Raw genomic sequence first — 27,756 nt, 5'->3', positions numbered from 1 at the left:
TGCAGCACGGGGGGGCTCAGGAAACAATTACTTCCATGCTGGGCGTACACCTGGGCTGACTCATGTGCTTACACTAAGAAAATGTACTATCTAACATCTAATTACGCATGCATGTGTGCACACGCTCACGCTCTGTTTGTCGCTTTCAGAGTGGTTGTGGTTTTGGACTGATGCTCTCGTCTTTTTCCACTATTCTAAATCTTGAATCTGAATCTAATTAAATCTAAATGATTTGCTTCTAATTTCTAATCTCTCTTTTTTTCTTTCTTCCCCCTTCCTGTTTCACTTCCCATGTTTCCTACCCTAAACCATGTTTCCTCCTTTCATTCTGCCCTTTTTGCCATCCCCTTTACCTGCTTTTTAAAAAAAAAAAAAAAAAAAAAAAAACTTTCCCACTTCTCCACTTCTTAACCCCGCCATCCTTATCGCTGTAGAAGTATCGATATCAAGAAGAGGAAGGGGCTTCACCAGGTGCCCCAAGACTCCACCATCACACCTGCCATCAGCATCCAATGGGAATAGCCGGAGAGATAACCGACGGAGGGACCTTGGGGAGGGACGGAGGGACCTTGGGGAGGGATGGAGGGACCTTAGGGAGGGATGGAGGGACTCTTGGAAGGGATGGGGGGACTCTAGGACGAAATGGAGGAACACTGGGGAGGCAGGGAGGGACACTCGGCAGGGACAGAGAGACTTGGAGGCGAGACGGAGGGGGCATCGGAAGCATGGAGCGAGAAAGGGCGCGGTCCCTGGGGAGGGATGGGTCCCTTGGTTACCACGGTGACCTGCGTGGCGCGGAGCTGGTTCAGGTGGCGGAGCGCCAGCTTTCTCAGATCCAGCATGTCCACGGATACGTCACTCATACACACATCACACCTGCTCAGGTAACTTGCTGTGGCTTTCTGTGTGGCTTTAGTACATCTTCAGTAGGCGTCAAAGATGGATTGATTGAGTGTTTGTTTGTTTTTTTCCATTAATTGCTGTTTAACTCCAAACTTACCTCTGATCATGGTGGTCACTATGTTCATTTTTTTTAGCCGAATTGTTTTTCCTGAAGGCTTTTTCTTTGCCATGTACCTTATTTTCAAGAATATTTTTCATGGAAAAATAGTAATTAGTGTTGATCAAGAAGGAAGTGATCAAGTTACTTTCAGCTGATCCTGCACTTCAGTTTCTATTCATCACAACCCAAGCCAGGGTAGTCAGTGCCGATTTTTTTTTAGGACTTCAGCAAACTCCTTCAAATACTTTTTTTGTCGGTGCCTAACTCAGATTAAACAAGGGTACAATTAACTTAACGTGGATATTTTTGTAATCTGGGAGGACTCAGTGCAGAAAGACTCTGGCTGCAAGATAACAGTGCAAACAAGTTCACCACTTGTTTCTTTTTAATTATTTAATATGTAGTGCAAAATGATCAAAGGATAGAAACCCCCAATGTTTCTGTGAGATTTACACTGAAAAAAGTGTTCATATGCCTTGATAGGTTTGACATTTTGTCACATACCCTCAAATGTTATTGCATTTTATTGGAATTTTATACTGTAGGCAATCACAAAGTAGTGCATAATTGTGAAGTTGGAGGAACAATGTACATGCATTTATTTTTACAAATAAAAACCTGAAAAGTATACCTGCATTTAGCCCCTTTAACCAGTCATTTGTAAAACTACCTCTTGCTTTTAAATAGCTGTAACTTTGTTAAAGTATGACTCTATGAGCTTTGCACATCTAGTTACTGCAAGTGACAGTTTCCAAGTTGTTTTGGTCTTGATTTATTTCTAACTCATGGATGTGCTTTGATTTAAACTCTTGCATTTTAGCTCTGGATGTATCTTTAGTTTTTGTCCTGCAGGAGCATCAATCTCCACCCCAGTTTAAAGTCTTTCACAGCCTTAAGTTTTATTTAAAGGAAAAATATTTAAGATATTTACTGTAAAATCATCCTAAATTATTCTCACTTGTCACCTGGAATGAAAGTAATATTCCCTATAAACAATCTGTCCTCTCCATCAACGATGTCTTAGTCCAGTTTTTCTCCTATCAAACCTAGAGGTACGGTATGGAACTACTTCGGTTCAGAGTGTAGCCCATGTTTACTTCCTGGTTCCTGAGCCAATCATATGAGAGCGCAGCATTTGGTATTTTATTTTGGCAAAAGAGCAGCAGCCTGCAAACATGGAAGCCAGTAACAGAAGCTGACCAGAAAAACAACAGAATCCTGTGTTAGTAAAAAATTAACGGAGATTTACAGTAAAATGGACCATTAAATAAAAGCTGTGAATCACATCTTATATGTGTTGTTCCAATTTTAACCACTAGGTGTCATTATTACTTATTGTTCCTTTAAGCTTCAGTGGCCCTGCTGAAGGAAAGCTTCCTCACACCCCACATCATGGTGACGTAAGGTGTTATTTATTCCTCACGTTTTGCTTGAAGGCCAGTTTGGAGTCATCTGACCGCCTTCTTCCACATGTTAGCTGTGTCCTTGTATGACCTGTTGGAAACTGCTAACCTGACTTTTTATGGCTTTCTTCCAATAGTGCCTCTCAGTTAAAAACAATAATTTTGTAGCGTGCACAACTAACAGTTGTCCTGTCAGAAGAGATTTCCACATTAGCTGGGGATCCCTGTAGCTCCTCCAGAGTTACCATGGGATCTATAACTCTGTCTCTGAGTAATGCTCTCACTGCCTGGCTCTCAGTTTAGATGAATGGTGTGTTAATGAGTATCAGATTAAAAAGGTCTGAACACATTCTATTCACCATCAGTTTTTTCACATTGTTTTTTTTTTTTTTTTTAAGATGAAAATTACATATATGCCATGATGCACTACTGAGTGCTGGTCTATCACATTACACACCCATAAAATGCATTGAAGCTTGTGGCTGAAATGTGACCGAATGTGAAAATGTCAAGGATTAAGAATACTTTTGCAAGTCATTGTTTGTTTATGTGAACTTATCGTAGTTCAAACTACAAATTCATGTTTTGTTTAGAACAAAGAAATTAGTGCTGTAATTTAAGCTGCTTGCTTTAGATGTTTGCTACAAAGTTAAACGTAGTAGACAAATTCCTGGAGTCAATGATATTAACCTTCAGTCACAGACTTTGTCCTTCTAACAGGACTTCTACAGAACTGGATATTGTGATTAGGTCCTGTCCTATATGTAGTTATGAAGTCCTTCACTTTCCTACACACAGTCTATGTCTGTCTGTGTTCCTATTTTATCATAATATTTTATCCACTTTGCTGTCTGTTTAATTTGCTTAATTTGCTTAATTTGAATTCACAATCAGTGTTTGTGTCATTGTACTTACATGTCTAAGGCTGCACACAATCAGCCTAATATATGAATAATATATTAATCTATATACGTGTATGTGTGTGTATGTGTGTGTATGTATATATATATATATATATATATATATATATATATATATATATATATATATATATATATATATATATATATATATACATGCTTATTTTTCTGTCATGCAGATTTTAACCTGGTAGGAATAAGGCCGTTTACTCCCGGGATATAACATATTTTTTATTTGTTTTCGGCATCCGTTTGATGCTATCGTGATGCTCTTCCACTTCCTTTTGAGTTCTGGCATGTGTTGTGTATTTTTATTTCTTTTAATATCTGTCCCTATGTTTAGTAGCAGCATGTCTGTGTCTGTTGGAGTACAAAAGAGAGCTGGATGCAGTCTTGCTGCTGGCAGTCAGACCTGGGCTGTACTCGATTGTTGGTTCAATTCCAGCTTCCTCCTGTCACATCTTGATGTGCCTCTGGGCAAGGCACTTAACCCAAGGTTGCCTACTAATCTGCATATAGGTGTATGCATGTATGCACTTCAGTGGGAGTGGTTGGGCGGATGTGGCTTGAATGTAAACCATTTTCATTGGTCAGTGTAATTAGAAAAGCACTGCATGAGTTAAGTCCATGTATGCATATGTGCGTATTTGTGGTAGGTCTGCTCCAGGTGTTTGCCTTTGCACTTCTCCAGATGTCAGTAACCACCAGTTCATAGGGTGACCACCTGAAAAACCTTGTATAAAGTTGAAGAGCCTCATTGTAATGGTTTGTTGCAGGAAAAGTTGCTGTGCAGCTCCACCTTGTGACTAGATACCACTCCATCCAAAATCACAACAAATCTATTTTATCGCGCAACAATTTTTACCCAGTATTGGCAAGATCTTAAAGTTGAGCTGTGCAGATATGCAGGATAACTTGACCTTTATCCCACCACAGCATCGTTATCACCATTATCATCAATGCTTTCTGCAGGCTGCCCTGTACTAACAGCTTAGCACCTGTCTGTCTGCATAAAATCTGCGAGGAGAACTCCTCCATATGTGGTCAGCTTGTGTGTTTGCTGCTGGGGTATTGGGTTTATTTTGAGAACTTCTTCCCAGATGGTGTGTGTTTATTTGAATATGTGTGACCACAGGTGCTGGATCTGGCTTCCTTTTGTATGACAGATGGACCGGCCATCTTGTCCTCACCATGTAAATGTTCCTTTCCCTCCGTCTCCACTCCCGATCATTCACGCATATAGTCACGCACTGCATAACCTCATTTCCAGAACTACAAATAGAGCTGTGTGGAAAAATCTAACTCTAATAAATGTACTTTGTTGATTATTGGGGATGGGAATTAAATGTTGCACTCCAGAAAGTTTATTTTTGCTTGGAGAGTGCCCAGAATTTGAATTCCAGTTGGCTTCAATGCCTCGCTTCTTTGTTTTACAAAACTGAGTTTGCGGTCTAACATAAGCGGCAGGTTCATAGCAGCGTATCTAAAACTCGATGTAATGCTCAGCGGGTCAAATCACTCATTGCATTCACACAGCCTCCATCTACCTGTACCTGTATTTTTATCACATTGACTTTCCTCTGTTCAGCACCCAGAGCCTGCAGCGTCCCTAACTTCCAACCATGTTTTACATGTTTGATTTGTTTTCCTCTTTATTTCATTCTTATTTTCAGTGAGCTTGTAGCCAAGGGCGCCACTTTTCAAATTCTACTTTTTATGGATTTGTTTTTCCCTCTCAGAGCATAATGTTATTTTTCAGAATGCTGCAATTAATTGTGCAAACAAGCAATGAATTTAGGCAGGTTTTTTTTAGCTTGTGTTTTTAATTAAATTTTTTGCTTTTCATCTTTTTTTCTTATCTTGCCATATTTTCCCTCTGTCTTTTTTTGTTTGATACTATTCTTTTTAAAGTTTAATATAGCTAAATTAAATAAATATTTTTGCCCTATATTCAAATTGACAGCAACTACACATGGTCTCCATTTTCATTTCTTTAATGTTCTTTTGCTCTAGTACATTGTCACGTACTAAGCCTTTAACATTACGTGGTGTGACATTATAATGATTTAAAAAACATCTTGTGCAATGGTATTACTAACTCAAAGATACATTGGTGACTTTGTATGCAGTAAAAAAAATTCAGTCCTGGTTACATGTTTACATGCACTTATCATCATAGATGGTGCAACATTTTTTGCCTTTTAATGTTTTGACAAGAAAACAAGAACTGGATGCAGAAGTTGAAATGATTGTGAATTTTCTCTAACCCCGACAGAATCAAAGTTGTACATACAACCCACTAATATTTGGTCAAATCTCTTTTAGCAAGTTGGTAAGATACCAAGCACCATTTAGAGCCATCATAAAGCTTCATCCATAATTATGGCTAAATATTTGGCCCATCTTCTAGTCAGAAGGTGTAGGGTTACTTTAAATTGATTTGTTTCCTAATATGGACCCTACTTTGTTTCATCCAAGTTGTGCAAAATAATATAATAGAATCAGTAGCACAAAATATGGGGTAAAATCTGTGTACAGTTGTACATGGTACAAAACTATACAGCTATGAATAAATAGGAAATATAAAACCTGCAATATAGAGTTGTATGGGTATAAATTGTACATGTAGTAATTGGGCTGTTGTGTATTTGAGCTAAAATAGCATTTGTACAAAACAATGGAAAATGGTGAAAAGAAAAAGTGCAGTATTGTAAACAGCTTTTTCCTTTAGTTTGCTGGGAGGAGTGTTGGTTCTACACTTTAACACGTGTCAGTAGGAAATATTGACAAAAATGCTCCGTTGTATGTTTGGACGCAGCAGACATAAACTGAAAGAGATTTTTTCTCTGTGGTTACGATATCATGCATGTGGCAGGAGACCAAGCAGCTTAAATTACTTCTACCAATTCTGCCAAGTGTGTGTGTGTATATATATAATATAGTTTTCACGTGTGCAGAAGGTTAACTCAGATATATATATATATATATATATATATAGTTTTTGGTGGAGTTGAATCCTGCTACGGGGTTTCTAACCAAAGTTTAGTGGGGCAAAGGTATATATTTGAGTTTTTATATATGCATAATTATGACCCAACGTAGATTGTAGAAATCTAATGACAAATTAGAAAGTTGTCCTTTATAAATTTTTGTTTTAAAAAATGACTGAAGTTGTATGTTGTATATTTAAACGTCATACACATGGTGAGCGTATGTAAACTTCTGACTGGTGCGGTTTGCAAACTATCAGGTACCACTTGTGTAGTGGTTACGTAACCCTCCAAAATGTACCTGCAGCTCAGTTTTTAAGTGCTTCTCCTTCAAACTGTTGAGCTCTGTCTGTACACCGTAGGTAGAATCACCTGAGGCACCATTTGATGATGAGGGGTGGCCTCACCAAGAAGGCGAGAGGCTGAATGAAGTTCCAGCCCCGCCTTTCTCCTCCCTGTATTCACAAAGCCACTCCTACTATCAGGTAATCTTTGCTTTGAGGCCACTGCATGTGTTCATGGCTTCAAGCGTAGTTTATTCACGTTAGATGAGCATGCAACTGCATTTCCAGCCTTGGTGTAATTTTCATTTCGGGATGTGTTTGTTAAACACATGCAGATATGAACCCAGATTGTGATGTTTGACTGTTGTTGCACGGTTTGACATTGTACAGTTACACTACACAGAAAAAGTTAAGTGTCCAAATATGCTGGGGGCATTTCTCCTCTGTGCATTTGGAGCCAATGTGCCAGAGGACTTTCTGACAGATGGCAAAAGGAATCTGACATGAGGGAAAGAGGACTCCACAAGTGTTTATATTTTTAAAAGAAGGCGACACAACTGGAGGAGAGGCAGCAGCAACTTATGAATGATGTCATCATTTGAAACCTGCAATATTTTATGAAAAAAACATGTTTAACTGCATTAAGATCATCCTTTTGACATTTAAGAGTAGTGCATGTGCCCTGTAATTCATTGCACTTCTGTCTGTTTAAATCAAAGTGATTCAACAATAAGTGAAAAACTTTATTTTAGAGATCCAGTTATTGAATGGAGAGTGCATGCACGTGTTGTGTTTGTGCCAATATTGATCTGACGATACTGTGAACAATTTAAGAAGGAATTCCTTTGAGTCAAACTCTATTATCACGACATACTTAAAAACTTTATAATCATACAGTTGCATAATTGCCTTCGGTGTATGTTAATTCTTTGTGGGGGGGAGGGGGGGGTCATAGTCTATGAATGTAGAGAAATGTTAGATCCGAATGTGAAGAGAAGAGTATTTATTAAACCTTTTACTTTACTTGCAATTATAGTTTGTAAACTGCAGGTGGCAGCAGATGACAAAACACAGATGTGGGGGAAATGGATAAAAAACAGGTAGAATATCAGACATTATTTATTGAAGCTCAATTATGAAATCATTTAAACTTGTTATTTTTGTTGTTAATTTGCATTTGCATCCTGCTCATATCCTTAAACCCTTTAGATAGCCCTAAACAAGGCTAATTACAAAGTACTTAGGTAGGTAGATACAGATGTGCACCACACTTCTGTGATTTTTTGCAAAAGATTTTTAAAAAGCACATGTCAATTTCCTTCCACGTCACAATTACTGATTATTTTTGAAGGACATAGATCGACATTTGTGTTTGTAACCTGATAAAAAAAGGAGAAAAGCCAAAGGGGTGTGAATACAATTAAGCCACTGCAGAATCAATTTTGGTCTTATGGCAATAGGTTAAAGGCAGTGTGAAGATACAAGTTTTTCCATCCCAAATAAACAAGCTGCATCTAAAATCTTATATTAGTCTATTGGTCTACTTTTGTAATCCCACTCTCACTTGCGCTGACTCTTCTAGTTCAAAGGTCAAAGGTCGATGAAGTAGCGCTCAGTTTCAAAAAGTGTGCTGACGCCTCTTTAGAGTGTCTGAACTCCTCCTCTTGCTTCTTTAATCACCATAGACGTGTTCATACTGAGCAGTGTAACATCACAAGTTGAGGTCGATTAATTTAGTCACACTGGACAGTTTTCTGCCAGGTAACAACTGATGGATTTCTCATGACTTACTTGTTTTTTTGGGATAAAAAGCCAACCGTCTGATCAGAAAGGGTCAGTGAGGACACATACGAGATCCTATTCTAATTCCCAACGCGCATCCATCGAGAGTTTATTCACTTTCTGACGGCCAATCAAATTCTTCAGTCTGAAAAGAGCCTTGAGGGCAACAGCCAAACCAATCTTTTAAATAACTCCCTGGTAAAAATTTACAACTTCTGCAGAGTCAGAATGCTGAAAAAAACTGTTAAGTCTGATTAGTTTTCATGCCAGACCACACAAACAGCAATGTGTTCACTCAGAAACCTTAGTGGCTTTTAGTCATTAGGATAATGCAGATAATTAGGAAGGAAGTAATGGAGCAGTGGGCAAGGGAGTGGCAAAAGATGAGATGAAGAGAGAATTACAGGCAGACTGATGCAGAGACAGTCTAGATTTGTTGCTGCATGTTAATCATTCTGCCAATCAACTAATTCTCCCCTCCCCAAATGATCTACTTTGCCTCCCACTCACTAAAATTGAGAGCAAAGTAGTTGTGTGCAATGGGTCATCCGACTTAAAACTTAGAGAATCAATCTCACTGAGTGGCCCTAAATGCTATGATTAGAACCAGATATACAGCCTGGCACAGATTTTTAATTTTAAAACAGTTTATTGCACAGATGAGCGATGGTGAATGAGGCAGGCGGATAGAACCAGACTTGATCAGGAGCTCACATATGTAACTAGAGTTAACCAGAAGCCACAGAAAGAATCTTGATAGCAGCCACAGATGTGTCTCTACTAGTGCAAACAGAGCAAAAACCGAGTTCCCCATGAATCCTTTCTTTAAGCCGATGCACACAAACACTAGCGGGAGAAGCAGAGCAAGGACAGAAACCAGGGACCCCACAGGAGCAAACACACACACAGGCAGGCAGGTAACAAGACGAGACGTTCTGGCAGTGAGTGGATGACTGAGGCAGGTATAAGTAGGCAGAGGAACAGGTGAGCAGACTAGACACTGGAGCAGGAGCTGATCAGGTACAGAGTGGTGGCTGGTGGCTGATGGGAGTGGAGCAGATTCCAGAAAAGTCCAAAAACAAACAGAAACCTAAATTATGAGACTAAACTGTAATGACTGAAGTGTGTCAGATGTCTGGAGTTTTAGTTGTTGTATTTATAGACTTTGTTAGAAACAGGAGGTGGGTATTTCCTGTGCCTTCCAAAAGTGCTTATATCATGTTACATGGTGCAACTTCATTTTGTTCTCTTGGGGTTTTACGTAATGGAACAACACAAAGTAGTTCATAATTGTGAAGTCAGAGGAAATATAAATGTTTTTTTGTTTTTTTTCCACAAACAAAAATCTGAAAAGTGTTTTGTGTCTTTGTTTTCAGGCCTTCTGAGTCAATTTTTTTGTAGAACCAACTTTTGCTGTACTTGGAACTGGAGCTTCCACAATGATGCTTAAAGACTTTGCTAAAAAGGGTAAAGAACCAGCAAAGGTTTTTCTAAATAGATAGAATAACAAATCCCGGATTAAGTAATTTTTCAGTTTTTTTATGGAATAATTGGATTGAAGATCTGTTTTTCTTCCAATTACATTGGAAACCATGCTTTTTTATACATAATTTTCCACATTAAACACATCAAAAAGAGGTTACATTAAAATAGAAATAAAATGCTAGTTGTTAGTTAGTTGAGCTGCTGCTCACAGAGCAGAATTCGTCCGTCCGTCCGTCCGTCTTCTTCCGCTTATCCGGGGTCGGGCAGACCCCGGATAGAGCAGAATTCACAAGGATTATGCAGACTTGCATGAATCAAGAAAAACACTGCTTTGGTCATGATTTTGATGAACTGAGTATCATCATAACATGGTTAAATGCTCAAAAAAGTTGATTTTGTTTGACACATGAAATAAGTTACATTATAGTGAGTCATTCTTTAAGCAGTATTTTTGCTCTTATTTGCTGCTGTACAAAGGCTTTTTGTTTATTCCTGTTGATGTTCATCATTGACCATGGGAGCTTGACATGGCTTTGCAAAACGATTCTTACCAGAATCTGAAAGCGATCTAATGGACAGGCTGGGGAGAAGCCAAACTGGTTAGGAACGCTGAAAGAGACCACAGAAAAGACGTGCAGGGAGTCTCACTCTTAGTGCACCTTAATGCATCAGGACTGCCTTATAGATATTGACAATGGTGATATTTAATCTAGTATAAATAGCTGTTTAAGTATTTGTTTTACCCAGTCTAAATGTACAGGTACTGTTTTTTTTCCCCTGTGTACTAAAAAAACTGCAGAATATATTTAGATTATAGCCGAACAAACTAACGATGATAACAATGATATTGTTGCTTTGTCTGGGCTTGTCTACATAGAGCCTGTTGAAGCAAAAGTCATTTCAGTTCATAGTGAATCCACAGTGAGAGCATATGAGGGAGGGACTTATAATTTTTTTAGCAAGTAAAAACTGTTTTTGCCTGATGGACTGCCGCTGGCACTGTCTACCTGTAATGATAGAAGAGAAAATTTGGCTTTCTCTGCAGTCTGACATTAAACATTTATGACATGTGCTTTATTTAATTGCTTCTGAAATATTGATAGAGTTTGCATTCACTGGCTGACATTTGACTTAAGGGAGACAAGAAAAAGAGTGCATGAGAGAGAGAGGTACATTAAAGGTTGAGATATGGTCAGTGTGCCACTGAATTGCTGCTGCCTCAGCTAGCATGTCTTTAGTTTTGCTATGTGGTTAGTTAGAGACAAGTTAAGTGCAGTTTGTGTGTGCTGGCTGTAATGATATTGTAATGTAATCATATATTGTTTTGTAACCATACAATGAGAGGTAACATATAAATAAAATGTTTTTTTTTTTTTTTTGACCAATTAGAGAAGTTCATCTTAATTTAATCTGTATTTCGGGTGAACAAAGATGTTACCAGGTGGTTTGTGGACTCCTTGATTTAAAGGTTCAGTATTTGCATTTAGTCATCAGTGTATTTAGATAATTCTTAGAAAATGTCACTCTTTTTTAGTTAACAGCTAGAATTTAGGCCTCTGTGCCTGAACAATGACAATTTTGCCCATATTCTTCTTACGACAGCTGAGTTCAGAAATAGCTACTTTGTTATAAGTAAACGTCTACAGATGGCCACAGTTGAAATCCATCCATGCATCCATTTTCCGTCACGCTTATCCCTTGTGGGGTCGCGAGAGGTGCTGGTGCCTATCCCCAGCATTCAATGGGTGAGAGGCGGGACTGTTTTAAATCAAAAATGAAAATATCCATTCATGTATCTATTCATCCATCTATCAATCCTTCCAGCCATCCATTCTGGTTTGACCTGAAAGCCTTTCCCGGTGCAGAAGTGATATATAGTCCTTCCAGGGAGTCTTTACTTGGATTCATTCCCAATTTGGATGTGTTGGGAAAAATAACATAAAGGTGAGGTGTCTAGTAAATATCCTAATCAATGATATAACTACCAGTGACTTCATTTGAGGCTGAGGAATCCTAAAAGCAACATAGCATAGGAGCTAATTTTACCCATTTCTGTCTGAGATCTTTTTCCACCCTTTATCTAGATGTTCATAGAGTCCTTGTATAGATTATATAGCAGACCAGTGCAAAACCGACATAACCAAGGATAGGGGTTGAATTCATCCACCACTTATGATGGACATCAAGATACTTGAACTTCTCTGTTTTATGCTAGACCCAGCCCAGCCCAGAGAACAGAGTTCACATTGGTTAAAAAGGCTCATCAAAAACAAAGTCTATAACCAACAGAATATTTAAATTGCTTGATGGTTGGTTTATCCAACATTTCAAGGAACAAGGTTTATAGACACCATCAAACAAATCAAAAATAAAACACACACTATTGACACTGAAAACTTTCTGAAGATAAAAAAAAAACATTGTTTAAATTCATTAAAAAACACACTTCTTAGGTCATCTACGACTGAATCTAATTTCCCCCTACTCTCACTTTCTCAAATTCCTGTCAATCAAGTTAGCCACTACCCTAAACACAATCTTGAAGGACTAATATATAATTAATAATTGCTATCAGAGACTACAGCATACTGATAGGGACGAGATGTAGCTGCTGGTTAATGGATTCGTGTTCAGCATTTATAATGCTGATATAGACCTGATGAAGATACTTTCACTGAGTATCACTAGCATGAAGACACACATGACTGATGATTGCACAAGAGCTTTGGAACTTAAAAATATGGAAGGATGAACCAAGAGATCAAACCACTGACCTTCTGAATAGTAGTTGACTTCTGTGAACCACAGCTTGCTGATGGTAATATAATATAATGGCATTTAGGAAACATCATTATGAAGAAAACAATACACACTGAGTGACTTTGAAAAAGAAAAAACTACAATGAGCTCTTCAGTAACAATCAATAACCAAACTGTTGAGCTGGTACCACTGTATAAATACATGGGGGTGGTTATTGAGGGCAAATTGAGTTTTGAGCCACAGGCTTCACACTTTAAATGTCTGTGCTGTTTTTCTAATCCCTGACTTAATGGATGAGAAATGACAAACAGTGGGAGTTCTAAAACACTGGTAGATGCACTCTGGAGCAACTCTAAAACTGTGTCTCTGATTTTCTGATCCTTGGTTGGTGTGTCTGCTGTTAGTGAGATTGAGGAGTAATATCCAGGGAAATCCCGCCTGGTAGATGACGTCGCAACAGGTGGGGGTAATCCCAGGTAGGCAATCCTTCTCTGATTTGAGTTTGATGCACAAACAAACTACGGTGCTGACAGATCCAATCCAATTATCCAGAGCATGGTTAGGGAACAGACGAGGGATAGAATCATGGAGGCAGATAGATGACTACATAATCCAGATTGGAGCGGGCAAAACGACTAGGGTTGATGATCAAATCTAGAGTCAAAAAAGGTCAAGCATGATATCCATGAAGGGCAAGACAAGTGCCAGGAATCCATGAGGCGGAAACAAGGTCAAGAACCGAAGATAGGGAACGGGCATAGGAAGATATTTACTACCACTAATGAGTCTGGAAGTGATGTGAGATTTGATCCAGAACACATGGAAGGTCGGATGTGGCTGGAATCCGTAGATGGTGTATATTGGGAACAGACTGGTTGAACTGGATTGGACGGAATTAAAGGCATGCTTAACCCATGGCAGATTTTGTCACCCATAGCAGATTTTGTAGCATAATCTTTGCAAAGGGTTCAAAGTAAAATTGTCACTTCCTAAATCTTTTTCTGTCTGACCATCAGTCTGTGGGTGGAAACCAGAAGATATGTTCGCAGAACTCCCTACAAAGCTGTGAGACGAACTCAGGGTATTTAGCAAAGGCAAAAGATCCCTCGCACCAGGACCCCGGCTCGCTCTTTGGCCAAATATTTTTTTTCAAGGGAACTAGATGAGCCATCTTGGAGAAATTATTGACAATGGTCAGGATAACCATGTTGGGCTCAGACAGGGGAAGACCTGGGATGGTTCATGTTGAGATGGGACTGTGGACAGTGTGGAACAGGTAGAGGTTGTAAGAATCTGACTGGTGGGCTTCTATGGGATTTGATTTAAGAGCAGATACGACAATCAGAAAGGAATTATTTGGTGTGTTTTTAAAATGGGTCAGTCACCAAAACCAGCTGCAAGCTATGCCAGACTCTTGCTGAGACCTGTATACTAAAACTGTCATGATTTTGGCATTTCATTTGTTTTTTTGGACTGATTGAGTGTTTTTCCTATTCTCTACCCCACTCTTCTCAGCTACCGCTCTGTTCACCTTGATTTGTTCCACCTGTTGCAGTTAATCGGTCTCAAGCCGTCTCACCTGTCACTCTGCCTTGTTATACCTGCCCTCCATAGTCACCCACTGCCAGAACGTCTTGTTGCATTCCCAGTTCTTGTGTGCTCAGCGTGCCAGACCCTGGGGTTCATGAAAGTGACCATCCTTCACTCTAAAAGGATTCCAGTGCTTGTGTGCTCGTCAAGTCTGGCCTTTCTGTCAGTTCTGGTGACCCATCATTCTGCATATTCTGGTCAAGCCTGGACTGTTTCCTCATGCCTGTTCACTACCATCACCTGGTCAGTCCAACTCAGCCATTACCACCTGTCAGCTGGTTTCTGTCATCTTCACCCGTCCAGCCTGCCATTAACCATCTCTTGTTGTCCCTGCCATCTCCTGTCTGTCACCAACCTGCCATCATCATCACCAGCCTGCTCAACCAGCTTCGGTCTTTGCTGCCATCTTCTGTCTGTCAACATTTCCTTCTTTTCAATAAACTTTACAAACATACTCTGTTTCTGGTTTGAATGTCGGGTTCATTAACCCAGTTATTACAAAAACAGCTGAGATGAGTGGCAAAGGTGAGTGCCTCAGTCCCCAGGCTGTCAATTTAAAATAGATCAGGTGGATGTTGACTGTGGGGTTTTCTGGACTTTGTCTCCAGATCTATTCAAAACAGCACCAGCCTGCAGGTCCAGTAAGGATGAATTTCCCTCTGGCCATTTGTCTCAAGACAGATTGTTGAACTGGCTTGACATGGATTCAATCTGTTTGCAGTCTTGATGTATTCTAGATTCTTGAAGTCCATCTATATGACAAAAAAGGTGTGTCTTCTCCTTCCAGCCAATGTCTCCATTCCTCCACTGATGAAAACTAATTTGGGTCTATGGAGATAAGGCATGGTGATAAATCACGTGGTTGAGCAGTGGACCTTGCATTTCTCAGCTTTAATGGATAAGTTGTTTTAGAAGAGCCAAAGAATGACTGACCTGACATGCTTCTTGTTAGTCTGAAGGTCCTAATTAACAATCTAAATATTATCCAAACACAATTTGAACAAACATGTCTCAGCAGGGGTGTTGGTCAAACCAAAATACAAATTTTGTCCAGTGAGGGTTTTAACGGCTGTTTCCAACTCATTCCTCTCCCTTATTCTGACCAAATGATAGATGTTACTATGGTCTAACTGGGTAAAAGGGCAAGCTGCCTGAATAAGGTCAAAGGCAGCATTCATGAGAAGGAGGGTTTTTTTAATTCTTGACCAGTATGTCAATATGCTCCCAATAGCAAAAGGTCTATGACACAGTCCAAGGGGTGACATCGAGGTTGAGAGGTGGCATTATGTTTATTATAGAAATACTTGAGATTATGGGATTCCTCCAGAGCTTTAGAAGGGTCAGGGTAAGTGGTCTGGTAGAAATACAGTAACAGAGGTTGCAAACATTCTGTAGCCATTCTGTACACTTAAAAGTTTGATTAGTTTGCAATGCTCTTCCACTAAGAGTGACTTCATGCAAGTCAAATGTATAAACAAAAGCATGATTAACACAGAAAACATCATGCCAACAGCTTTTACCTGACTACTTATGACAACCTGCATTGACTTTATGATTTGTAGAGGGACACTACTGCAATAATCTTGCTCGCAATATTCTCCACACTTCTAAGCTCCAGCTCGGTTTAGAAGACTAATGGAAAGTGTGAAAAATCTCATCTATCCCAATCTGAGGGAACAGCACATTAGTCAGGCTGTGCCAGGTGTATTTCAGGCCTCTGCAAGCTGTCGCTATAGCAACAGTTCCCACGGAGACACAGGAAGAAGCTGTGACAGGGGTCCTGCTCCACCTGTGGCTAATCCACCGGGAGGCAAAGATAGCAGTGTAGGCTATCTGTGTGTTTCAAATGTTGGTCCAGGTTTTTGGAATGATTATAATTGTGAGGGTCTGCACTCCCACTATTCACCTGTACAGATATATATATATATATATATATATATATATATATATATATATATATATATATATATATATATATATATATATATAACTATATTTAGGACATTATTAAGCAACAAGCAATTCTGGTTGTTACTCATCTCGATTCTGCTATGTTCTTCACCAACCGTCTGTTGTTTTCCATCCTAAAGTCATTTGCTTATTTCTCTCTTGTATATGTATGTGAGGGAGATAGAGGTGTGTGGGAGAGCTGGGTGCTGCAGTGTCTGAAAACAGCCTTAGGAGAAGATCTCTATCTTCCACAATTATGCCCAAGCCCACAGACACACACGCACACACGTTGAAACACCAAATCTATTGCACCTTGCGTGCATATATTTTTACTTCCATCCGTGCACTCATTTATTGCCTTATGGCTTGTCACTTTCATAGAGTAAATTTGTTGTTTTTTTTTGTCTATATTTTGGATGTTGCTTTTTGTTTTTCACAAAGCACAGCCCCACTCACCAAAACAGTTATTTTGCTAACTGCCAGCCTTGGGCTACAATTGGCTTTTTTTCGTGCATTAAATTGTTTTCCGCCTGCCGTATAGCCCAACTTGCAACAGGCATTTGTGTGCATGGATGTTTTAGGGCGAGTGTATTTGGAGTAAAAGACACAGGGTGGTGTTATATCATTGGCTGACTGGAAAGTAGGGGTGGGGCTTACACCAGTAATAATATCTGACAGTAAGGGAGAGGACAGCATCGGGTTGCAGCTGAAATAAAAGACTGTAAAAGACAATTTGCTGAAAGACAGTAACTGGGAGACAGAAAATACAGGGTAGGTGGAGGCTAGAAAGGAAAGGAGACTGAACAACATGCTGAGTGAAATGGATAAGAAGAAAGACTTGGAGGAACAACAAAGATGCAATAGGGAGAGAAGGAGAAGCAGAAGAATTGGAGAATGATTCCTGCTGCCATCCAGCTACTTCAGATGCTCTCATCCTCGTCGATTTCTTTCCACCTCCCTCATTTCATCCGTTCAGCCACCCATCACGCCCTCCCTTCCTCCCATATTTAATGGGAGAAGGCACAGTGACAGGGGGAAGATTGACTGGTCATCTCCTTGGACTCAGAGAGAAGGAGGGTGGGAGGGAAAAGAGTTGGGGTGGGGAAAGACGGAGAGTGAATTCCCCTAAATAATCAATTCTCATATCCTGCCGGTGCCTGGCCCTCACTCCCCCTCACTGTTTTCTCTGACAAGGGGGAAGAACGGAGCAGAGGAGAAGGGAATCTGGACGCTCAGGGATGTGAATTCTGGACATTTCACTTGCATGGACTGACAATGGGATGATGGAAAAATTCATGGGCAAAAACAACAGGCGAGCTGATGGACCAAAGGATGGACGAATATTCAAAAGCAGAGAACCTAGTGCCTCATTTCTAAGTAGACTCTATCGACCGGCCCTGGACTATCCACCTGCACCCCCCTCTTCTTCTGCTCTTCATCATCTTCCCTACTGTCAACTGCTCTACCAGCTCTAAAGGACCTAAAAAAAAGATTTAAAAGAAGATGTTTCAAACAAAAACTTAAAAAAGAAAAGATAATCTTTAAAAGCTGGATATTGATCTGCAAATTTGCCTGCAACTCCTCACAAGTGCGTCGAAGAAACAGAGGAAGCAACAAACGCAAAAAAAAAAAAAACCTGGATATGAAACGGTGGAAAAGAGCTGCGACATAAACTCGAACTTGCTTTACAGGAGGAGCGGACAGCAGAAACTATGAACTATATTTTTGGGAACAACACCTTGTACCCCCGCAGCTCCAGAGTAGGTGGATCATCTGGAGGTCAAGGGGCGGGACTAGGAATCAAACAGAAGTTCGGACCCAAGCGAGGCTCTTCGGAGGAGCTAGCACCTCCCCACACTTCGTCCCCTTCCACCTCCTCACCTGCCTCCTCCTCCCCGTCCTCATCCTCCTCTCGTTGGCAGCAGCTCCTCACGTTCTTCTCAAGGAGGAGTGCCTTCACTGATTGTATCACTTCCAATCAGGTAATGACCTATGTCACAGAAAGTGCGTGTATGCGATTAAAGTTCACACGTGTTTGAGGTTAAGGTAGAGATCATGCTGACTAGAGTTTGCATCTATGTGTAGAGCATCCAGTCATTTAGAATTTGGGTTTCTTACCTGAAATGTGAAGGTGGTTAAGACAGCTGGCGGGTTTAAAACCGAAGCTGACTCACTTCTCTGTTTGTGGTTAAGATTTTTGATGAGGTTGTCATGGAAATGAGAACTGGCTTAATGCTAGTGTTTGGGACCCAAAAAGAGATGGCGTTGCCATGGCAAAGCTTTAATGAAGCAAAGCAGTCTCCATACTCAAAGTCTGCCCTGAAACAAAAACATTTCCAATAAGATGTGTGCGTGACGCCTGTGACCTACGTGAGGAAGGCATTTTTGGTCGTCAGTGCCTTATTTCTGAGATCGGGCCAGAAGAGCATTTAAGCGTACTCTGAAGCTTTCTAGATTAATGTAGAGTATTTGTAGTTTGATACTTTTAGCAGTTTGAGATTTTTCTATATGCAGTACAGATATACTCATGTTATAGTTAACATAATGATTGTTAATTATAATTCTTAATTATTCATCAATTATTCCACATATAAACAATGTCAGTTTAACTGTTTTTAAACGTTTGCCCTGTTTTATCCACAGACACTGGTTTATGGATGTCACACAGTGGGTAGTAGGCGATACAATAAACACAACCTTAGTGAGGAGAAAGATTCATAATGAGGCCAATTCAAAATTCTCCATTGCAGTTTGGGTTTCTGGTCCAATCCTGAATTTATATTTTCTAATCCAGAGCTGTTTCACGGAAACAGTGTTTTTTGATCCTGGTGTTGTGTAAACAAATAGAAATAGACTAAATTGGTACTTTGTCTGTACAACTAAACTTTTTATTTTTTTTAACCATTTCTTAATGTGTTTTGATATTTACGAGAACACTAATTCGATGTCTAAGACTCAGAATGACCCTTTCAGATAAATAATCACCCCTTTCTGATAAATCTGAACACAAACAATAAAAAGGAATGTAACCTGAGAACATATCGGTAATAATTTGGAATGTTTCGAAAAGTTTTTGCTGCTGTTTTTAAAGCCCTGAAAAGCACTTGCATCTACAGGTAAAAGTCTTAATAAGCCTTTCAGCCATAAAGAGTCATCAATTACACAAAATTACATCAGCTCAACAAAAAAATAATTTTAAGTACTATTTTTGTGAAAAGAAGCATATATATTTTTCAAGTTTTATGTACATCGTTTTGTAGTGATTGCTATCTCTAGCACAGCAAACATAGCCAACTATCTCTGTTTTCTAGATGTTAGGTATATGAGCCCTATGTATGATGACAAACCTCACAGAAACAGCAATTCACAGTTAGCCTTCTTGTAGCTGTCAAAGCTCCTTGGGGCTTCTCTGTAGAACACATGTAACAAGTCTAATTTCTAGGCTCTCCCTTTCAACACTGAAATATCTCCCACAAAAAGATGATTGCTCACTCTGCTGCAGCAGACCACCAATTGATAGTGGGCTTCAATGTCGAGCTCCACCCATGTGTTTAAACTTGAAGTAGCCTGGCAAATCCAAAAAAATACTTCCATTGAAACATTTTAAGCATCTATTACATACAATTTATAGGAGTATGTGTTGTTCACTATATAGGCCTACAAAATGTATTGTTCAATGTATATTTTTGGGATACAAGCTTAACCTTCTAGAACAAAATCTGTCAAAATATGACCTTGAGTAACTCAGAACCACGTTGTCTAGATTGGTGGTTGGATCGGTGGCCTCGGCTTTATGTCGGATCCAAGAATGATGGCAGCATTGAGTCTCATATTAATATTTATTTGGATTGGTCTGATCTCTAGAAGCAAAACAGAAAGAAGAAACAAGCTATCCATGTTTTACTATTAAATTAGACTCACCAATCAACACATCTTATGCATTCCATCACCAGAATACAGCAGGGAAATTGATATTTGAAGGTTTCATTAATATTTTTTGTTATTTGTCTACACCAAAACCTATTCATAGACTGCAACGAGAATGCTCCAGACTTATAGCTACATGCAAATTATTTTCCTATTCTACATGCAAATTATTTTCCTATTCTGGTAATTAACATAAAGTAGTTTCAACCTACGATGCTCTGCTTTGCACTCAGTTTTTTTTTAAACTCTTATTTTATCTGAGAGGAACCTGACCTGAACACAAGCCCATCAGAAGACTTATGCTGTGAAGAGACATAGTTAGCCATTAGTGAGGCTAGCTCAGATTCGGATGTTGTGTATTAACCATAGGTAAACCATGAGCTAAAATGAAACTTAAAGGAGCAATAAGCGAAAACTAAAAAATTGTTTTGTGAAGAACTAAATGTATCTTTTGGGATGGACTATGCTTAAACGTCACACACTATCACTTTGTGTTGTTCTCCAATCTCTTGTTTACATACAGCCTGTATGTGCATGTGAACAGCTGCCACTCAGAGCCTTACCCACTGGCCATAAAATGCCACCGCCAGGCACAAAATGGCAGAGAGAATGCTCATCGTATCAAAACGTTCTCTTAATAACATCATTATAAAGTTATGAGTTACTTCTACATTAGACATGCTCCTCTGAAAGAGGATGCTGTTCTGCTGTGTTTTTATCCTTTGCAAATAGACTCATACGAGCCGATGAGGAGAAGTGGAAATGGGTTGCGAGTGCTGTAGCGAACTAGAGAAAGGCATGGCTAAAGGTGAAATATCGCTTATTGCTATTTTAAGCTAAACATTTTAAAAAACGTTTAGCTTAAGCTAAAGAAAACTAGTTAATAATTACATTGAAATACTATTTGTTGGGCGCGCTCGTGGCGCAGCGGGTAGCACGACCCATATACAGAGGCCTTAGTCCTTGACGCGGTTGACCCGGGTTCGAATCTGACCCGCGGCCCTTTGCTGCATGTCTCTCCCCCTCTTCCACCCCCCTTCCTGTCAGCCTACTTTCATAAAAAGTGAGCCACTAGAGCTGTGAAAAAGCCCCCGAAAAAAAAAGAAATACTATTTGTTGTTATTTTTGTCAATGTGTTTGTGCTCATTTACTTAGAGCCCTGGGGTGATGGACTTTATTATGGCATGACTCAAGAAAATTGAACAAAGCACAAATAGGTACAACTAGCTTAAGTGTAGTATATAAATTAATACACATGTTGTAATGAGTTTGTCTCAATTTAGCATATTTTTACACTTGCTAAATACTAAATACTTGGGAAAATAAGAATTCCAAAAGAAGTACCAGTTGATGTTGTTTATCTGATTCACTGTAAGATTAGTTATGGCAGAATACTGTGGTCTTCTTGTGCTCTTCAATTCATAGTTGTTTATGTTACGCATCCGTCGAATCCTAATCCAGAACACTGATCGGAAGAGTCATGTGACTCTACAGCAACTTCACAGTTATCAACATATTTACAGCTCAGACTATGGAAAACATTTTTACCCACCCCTTGCTTGTATTGGCTGGTGATTTCCCCAGGTGTTGCCATTTTCCCTCTCAAAGGCACTTACTGCCAGACTGATGGGTTTTTAGGCTCAACACACATCCACAGTTGTTGCTGCTCATGTTTATAGAGAAAGCAAATCTCTTTTTGTTTTTTTTTGTTCTTTTCTACTTAAAAGTAGAGGCACATTTCAAAAAAAGGTTATAACAGATACATAGGGCAACTAAAATATAGAACAGCTTATTTTTATACATAGAACATTTTGATTTCAAATATGATGGAGCAAACGAAGAAGAATTACTTTGCAATGGAAATTATTTTTCAAAGAAGCTCTGAAAAATAAAACCCAAGCTTTTCCTTTGTTTTGGATTCTTAGGGTTACATCGTTTTTCTTAGTTTTAGACAGATTTGCATTGAAATGTATCTCTTGAGGACAGAATAAAAGAGATCCAACTCCCTGAGTTTTTACTGTCATCTTAGCTTCTGATTATAAACTCTGGTGTTCAAGTTTTGTTGACTTTTGAGACTTTGTGCCTCAAGTTATTGTAAGAAATGAAATGTTTTTCTTTGTATAAGAAGTGAATATGATAAAAATGCTATGACTTATTTATCTTCTTTTTCCCTAGGAGGGAAGCTGATATATGGATATAAATTTAAATATGCTTATACATTTTTTTAATGTATTTTTTAACTGACCAAAAGTTAGACATCTTGATTCTCTGTTTGTCACTGAATATACCAAAGGAGTCGCTGAAATAGGTCAAATCTGTATTTTTATTTTTCATTTTAATTTGCTAACCCTTTGCTAACCCATAGAGATGTTTTTCCTTTAAAAGTATTTACTAATTTAGTTTTTCAAGAAAGGAAAATGTAGGCGTGGGTACTGTGATTACATTAAACCATAAAAGATTAGAACATGTCAGAAAGCTTCCAAAAGAGAGTCTGAAATCTTTTATAATACAGATTTCATCTTTTGCTGTTCTAAACGCTATTCCGCACACCAACTGAAGTGCCCTCCTTTTCCTTTAGTACAAAAGCTTACTTTTATGTAGAAGGAGTTCAAATGATATGGTTGTAAAAAACATTTTTTATGATATTCTAGTCACATTGTTCACCCCCGACTAACCAAAAGTGAAGTCTTGGACATTATGGTCCTACGTAGCCAACCTAGAATATGTATGCAGCATCTCCAGACACTTTCTCCTGAAAGTAAACAGGCGAAGAATGGAGTCAATCGTCGCACTCAGTCTTCTAATATCAGCAGTAAAGGAAATAGCTGAGAGGACTATATGGGGGTTTTGGTTTTATAATCCTGTTATATTCTAACTAAAACATGTCCAATATCTCCACAGTGGCGCAGTGGGTCGTGTTGTCGCCATGCAGCAAGAAGGTCTTGGGTTCAAGTCCTTCCCTAACCCACCAGCACCCCTTGCATCCCTTCAAGGCATAGATGTGTTAGAAAATGGATGGATGAATGTCAAATATCTTTCATTAGAACCTCAGTTATGAAAGAATCAAAATGCCAATTTCGACTCCTTTAGTGCTCATCCAAAACCATGGCAAGAGATTCAGTAGAGATCCCCAAATTTTCTTCTTCCTGGTTACTTTCCTCACTTTCATCTGAAGGGTAACTCCAAGTCTTTACTAGATCAGTAAGCCCTCCATCCTGTGGTATCCTGCCAGCATGAAATGTCCAAAGCGCTCCCATAGCAATGCAGTTACAAGCAAACATATTAGATGCCCAAACCACCTCAACCTTTTTAGAGGAGCAGCAGCTATGCACTGGTCTCCTACACAATAGGTGAGCTCCCCACACCATTTCTAAGGGGGAGTCCATCTAACTTTCGGGTATAACTCATTTGAGCTACGTTAATTCCAGATCTGATTTGAATCTCATTTGCGGTCAGTTTAAGAACGCAAACGAGGATGGAAATGAAAAGCTTCGGAAAGCTGTGCCTTTTGCTTAGGCCCTGTCTTCATTGTATCATCTCTGCAGAAACTGTCCTAATCTGCCTTGTGAGCAAGACCCTGATACAGCTAAATTCAACATCTTAGCCGATAGAATGTGAAACAATTTTGACTAAATTGTCTGACAAGCATGTTTAAGATGAAATAATTTACCTTATGTGGTTTAATTTTTTCATATTATAAGACTTTCCTTGATTGGTTATCTTAACACTGCAAGATTTTTTTCTGTTGTTTTCCATATTAACTTACTGAATTACACTGAATTGTTGCCAAGGGAGTTCTTTGTAGCCCTTTGGAATATGTAAATCATACACACCAGGGTTACTAAACTCATCTCAGTAGCCCCAGTAATTAAGGAAAATGAATTAACCCCACCCTTCCACATTGTTTTTTTTTTTTTTTTGGTGAGGAGTGTAATATTGTATTTTATCTCTCTCATCGTTACTTGTATAATTGATTAGATATAAAGTAGAGGTATGGATGCCATCCTGGCCCCATAGAAAGCTATAAAAGCCATGAGGAGGTGTTTAGTGGTCAAGGTAAATGGGTGTGGCAAACAGTAGACAGAGCCAGGAAAGATAAGGAGGGAGAGTAAGACCTGGAAATACTGGAATGATGACCCAGGGGGTAATCTGATCCCACTGTCTGTCCAGGATACCGAAATATCAACCCAACATCATTACAACCAGTGCATTTAAAGCCAGGTGAAACAATTACCCCAAGAGTTATAAGGTTTAAAGTTATTGAGTGTTCTATAAGATCTATCAGATCTTATTTTCTGTTTGATATATAACAGAATTGAATACAGTTAATGCCTCTATTTTCAGTGAGGTTAGTAATACCAGACAGATATCTGTGTCATGACTGCACGATTGTAGATAATATAAAAAAGTTAAAGTGTCTTCAGATGACAGTCAATCGTTTCAGGACTGCATTTTAATAAAGTTTACCTTTGTGAAGCTGTGAAGCAGAACACATTTGTTCTGTTTTGTGTTTTTACAAAGACAATGAATTTATCTTTAAGTCTTAAACCATTTTGAAGAAACATTGATCATTACAGAATATCCAGTTAATGTTTAACCATGAAACAAGCTACACATTGGGAGCACCGCGATGTGTCATGTGATATCAGAATCAGCTTTATTTGGCCGTTATTGTGTCCACAACCAAGGAATTTGACTTTGGTTACATTGCTCACAGAGTACAGAAATTAAGTACAAATATATAAGCAGCAGTATGTACATGACTGCATGTTTTTTTGTTTGTTTTTTTAATGTGTAAAGAAAAAGAAAAAAGGGAGCGTGTGATTGTGCAAATATGAATTTGTTTCACAGCCAACTAGCTGACTGCTCAAGCCATAAGGTTTTCATTTCGAGTGACAGCCTGGCTAAAGAAACTCTGTGGCTCTCTACATTCAGAAATAGTGCTGATTCCCACCGACCTAAAGGTAAAAGTCTAAACAGTTTGTGGGCAGGATGTATGGAGTCTGCAGAGATCTTAGTTGCCCTTTTTCTGACCCCAAACCTGTGCAAGTCCTGGATGTTTGGACCTTTACTGGTTTGTAGATGAGACAAACAGACAAACATAGGACAGGCTGAACCATGGCCTCGTAGAAGATGACCAGCAGCTCCTGTGGACAGTTGTATCTCTTGAGCTGCCGTAGGATCTGCTGGGCCTTCTGCCGAACAGTGTCCGTGTGTCCCGCTCAGGTTCCTGATAAAGGGTGGTTCTTTGGAACCAGAAGAGATCCACTGCAGACACAGTGTTGTGGACGATGGTGAGTGGAGGCAGTGTGGGGGGATTTCTCTGGAAGTACACTGTAATCTCCACAGACTTTAGCGGGTTAGGCTCCAGGTGGTTTTGACCGTATTAGTAGACCAGATGATCTAAGTCCTGTCTGTATGCAGACTTATCAGTGTCTGCAATATGACGTGCATCACGCTGTGCTTTTAATACATATTGGACACGAGAAGGATCGCTGAGCAACACGCCTTGGAGCATTTTCCCCCAACCAAATGTTGCTGTTGTGGATTTAGTTAATAGGAAATTGTAGTAATATTTTTTGACATGCCTTTGATTCTGTCGTCCATTTTTTTAACTCCTTAGACATCCTTAGATATGAGGTAATGTTTTAGTTTGCTCGGTTTAAGAAACTGTGGTGTTAATGCTAACTTCAGTGTCTTTAGCCGGTGATCTTCCAGTCCTCACATGCATTTTATTAATCCCTTAACATTTTTTTTTTTAAATCCAAAATCCTGCCACATGGTTGTAAAAGTGGTCAGGTAAACCAGTGTTTACCTGACTCAGTGTTGTCAGCTAGTCTAGTATTTATTATGCAACTCTATCAATACAAGAGCTACCAATACCCAAAATCTCTTACTCCAAAGTAGGATACATTAGTCAGCACAGGTTAGAGTAAAGCATCATACAGCAACCAGACAGCATTTTGAATGACAGACTTCAAATTGACAGGAACTATTGTAGTGTATTAATATAGCTGAATCAGGTTGCATCCCTACATTTTGCCCCCTGTCCCGGTGTTCAGCTTTATACAGATAGTTTCGCCTGGATAGTCAATGGGTGACTGTACAGATGGATTTTAAAATGGAAAATGTGTATGAACCATGTCATCGATACGCAGCATGAAACAAGATCATATTTTTCAACCTACACTCCCCAGCACACACCATATTCATTTATAGAATTGCTCGTTATCTCTCTCCGGCCCATGAAACTTTCCACTCCCTCTTTGACTTAAAACATAATGCTGTCACTTTCTTTGACTGTGTCTTGAGATCAGTTGTTGGAGATATTATGCCGTACGAGTTTGGAATCAGTCCTATGCACGGCCCAGTGCTTTTTGAAACCTCCTCACAGTTTGAGAATTTAGGATTCCAAAATGCATTTTGCATAAAAATGCGAAATTGCTTGAATGTGATCCCTAATTAAAGAATATTTGATTGAAGCGTAAAGATAATGCAAGCAGTGGCATGGAAACAGAAACATGTCCAGGCTTGTTGAAAGCCCTCATGACTTCATGAACGATGTGATGATACATGTGGTGTGTGTTGTTTATTATGATCCGCTGTTACATCTAAATGTACTTGTACAGTTTAAATTAGTTACAAGGCATCATCTTTGGGGTTTTTCTTCTATCACTATTTACTGTTAGGTGATCCTATCTTGAGTAGACCAGTGATAAGCTAAAAGTGACTTTAAAAAGGGACTGATGCTGTTTAGAGAAAGTGGGCGGAGCCATTGCACACCCAGTTTCTGAGTCCTTGGTTCTAATGCCAGCCAATGAGCTTGGACGAGCTTCCGATGATGTCCGAGGCTGCAGGTGGCATCTGCTGTTGTCATGGTGATACAACTTTGGCGATCACCGAGCAGAACATTTGTTCATGTGCGCTTGTGGGCGTGAGCGTGAGTCAAGGAAATCAAGGGAAACTTATACTGTAAATTAAAAAAAAGACCTACTTTTCTTTCCCACTGTTACCCACTCGTGCAGGGACAGACACGCACACAATTATGCACACGCCGACACTGGGCCGGAGCAGCGAGTGCAGCGATTCGATTTGTAATGCTGAGAGGGTGTGAGATGTTGCATCACCTTCTGTGTGTGGGAAGAAGCCTGCATGTCAGCTCTCTCCCACACGCACACAGACGTCTCCACGCAGACACGCTCTCTTTGCTCCCCATCAGTCTGCTACCCCCAGCCTGTTCCATGTCTGCTGATATAATCACCGCTGACCACTAGCAATCATTTAATATGGCCACTAACCTAAGAGACTGGACGCAGCATAGAAACATTGGGATCTGCATAGAATAGGTCGACATAAGAAAAACTTAAACTCAGAATATAGGGTATGTAAAAATGGATGTAGATGTACCTACATTTAACAGGTTTCTGTTTAACGGCAATATTAACAGCATGCATATTTGTTTTTAATTGGCGGCATAATATAATGTTAGGAACTTTTCTTACAGTCACACATAGAATCGCTGCATCCAGTCAAAGGGTCATAATTGTGATTGTGATATTTTAAGCATCATGCAAAACACGAATCAGTACATTTCTGACATACAAGCGAGCTGTAAATGCTGTGCCTCTTTGCAGACCAAGTTTAACAGTTAATAAATATCT

General features: G+C 39.4%; 1 protein-coding gene across 8 annotated transcripts in view; it reads left to right on the top strand.

The window, feature by feature from the left end:
- LOC105936938 (discs large homolog 1-like protein) overlaps positions 1 to 27,756 on the top strand; it is a 136,944-nt gene that overhangs the window by 37,490 nt on the left and 71,698 nt on the right. For 5 of the 8 annotated variants that reach the window (XM_036140854.1, XM_036140855.1, XM_036140861.1 and 2 more), the window contains 2 exons: positions 435 to 884; positions 6,679 to 6,801. The exons of 1 other annotated variant lie outside the window; for it this stretch is intronic. In XM_036140854.1, the coding sequence (XP_035996747.1) occupies positions 435 to 884; positions 6,679 to 6,801 (573 nt within the window). Of the gene's footprint in view, positions 1 to 434; positions 885 to 6,678; positions 6,802 to 16,839; positions 18,151 to 27,756 lie in introns of those variants that run through there. 2 more of the 8 variants (XM_036140856.1, XM_036140862.1) reach the window with 2 other exon arrangements.

Source organism: Fundulus heteroclitus, chromosome 9, assembly GCF_011125445.2.
Source record: "Fundulus heteroclitus isolate FHET01 chromosome 9, MU-UCD_Fhet_4.1, whole genome shotgun sequence".
In the NCBI taxonomy this organism is placed as follows: Eukaryota; Metazoa; Chordata; class Actinopteri; order Cyprinodontiformes; family Fundulidae; genus Fundulus; species Fundulus heteroclitus.
The sequence above is the reverse complement of the archived record's forward strand: the minus strand, read 5'-3'. Positions and strand labels throughout refer to the sequence as shown.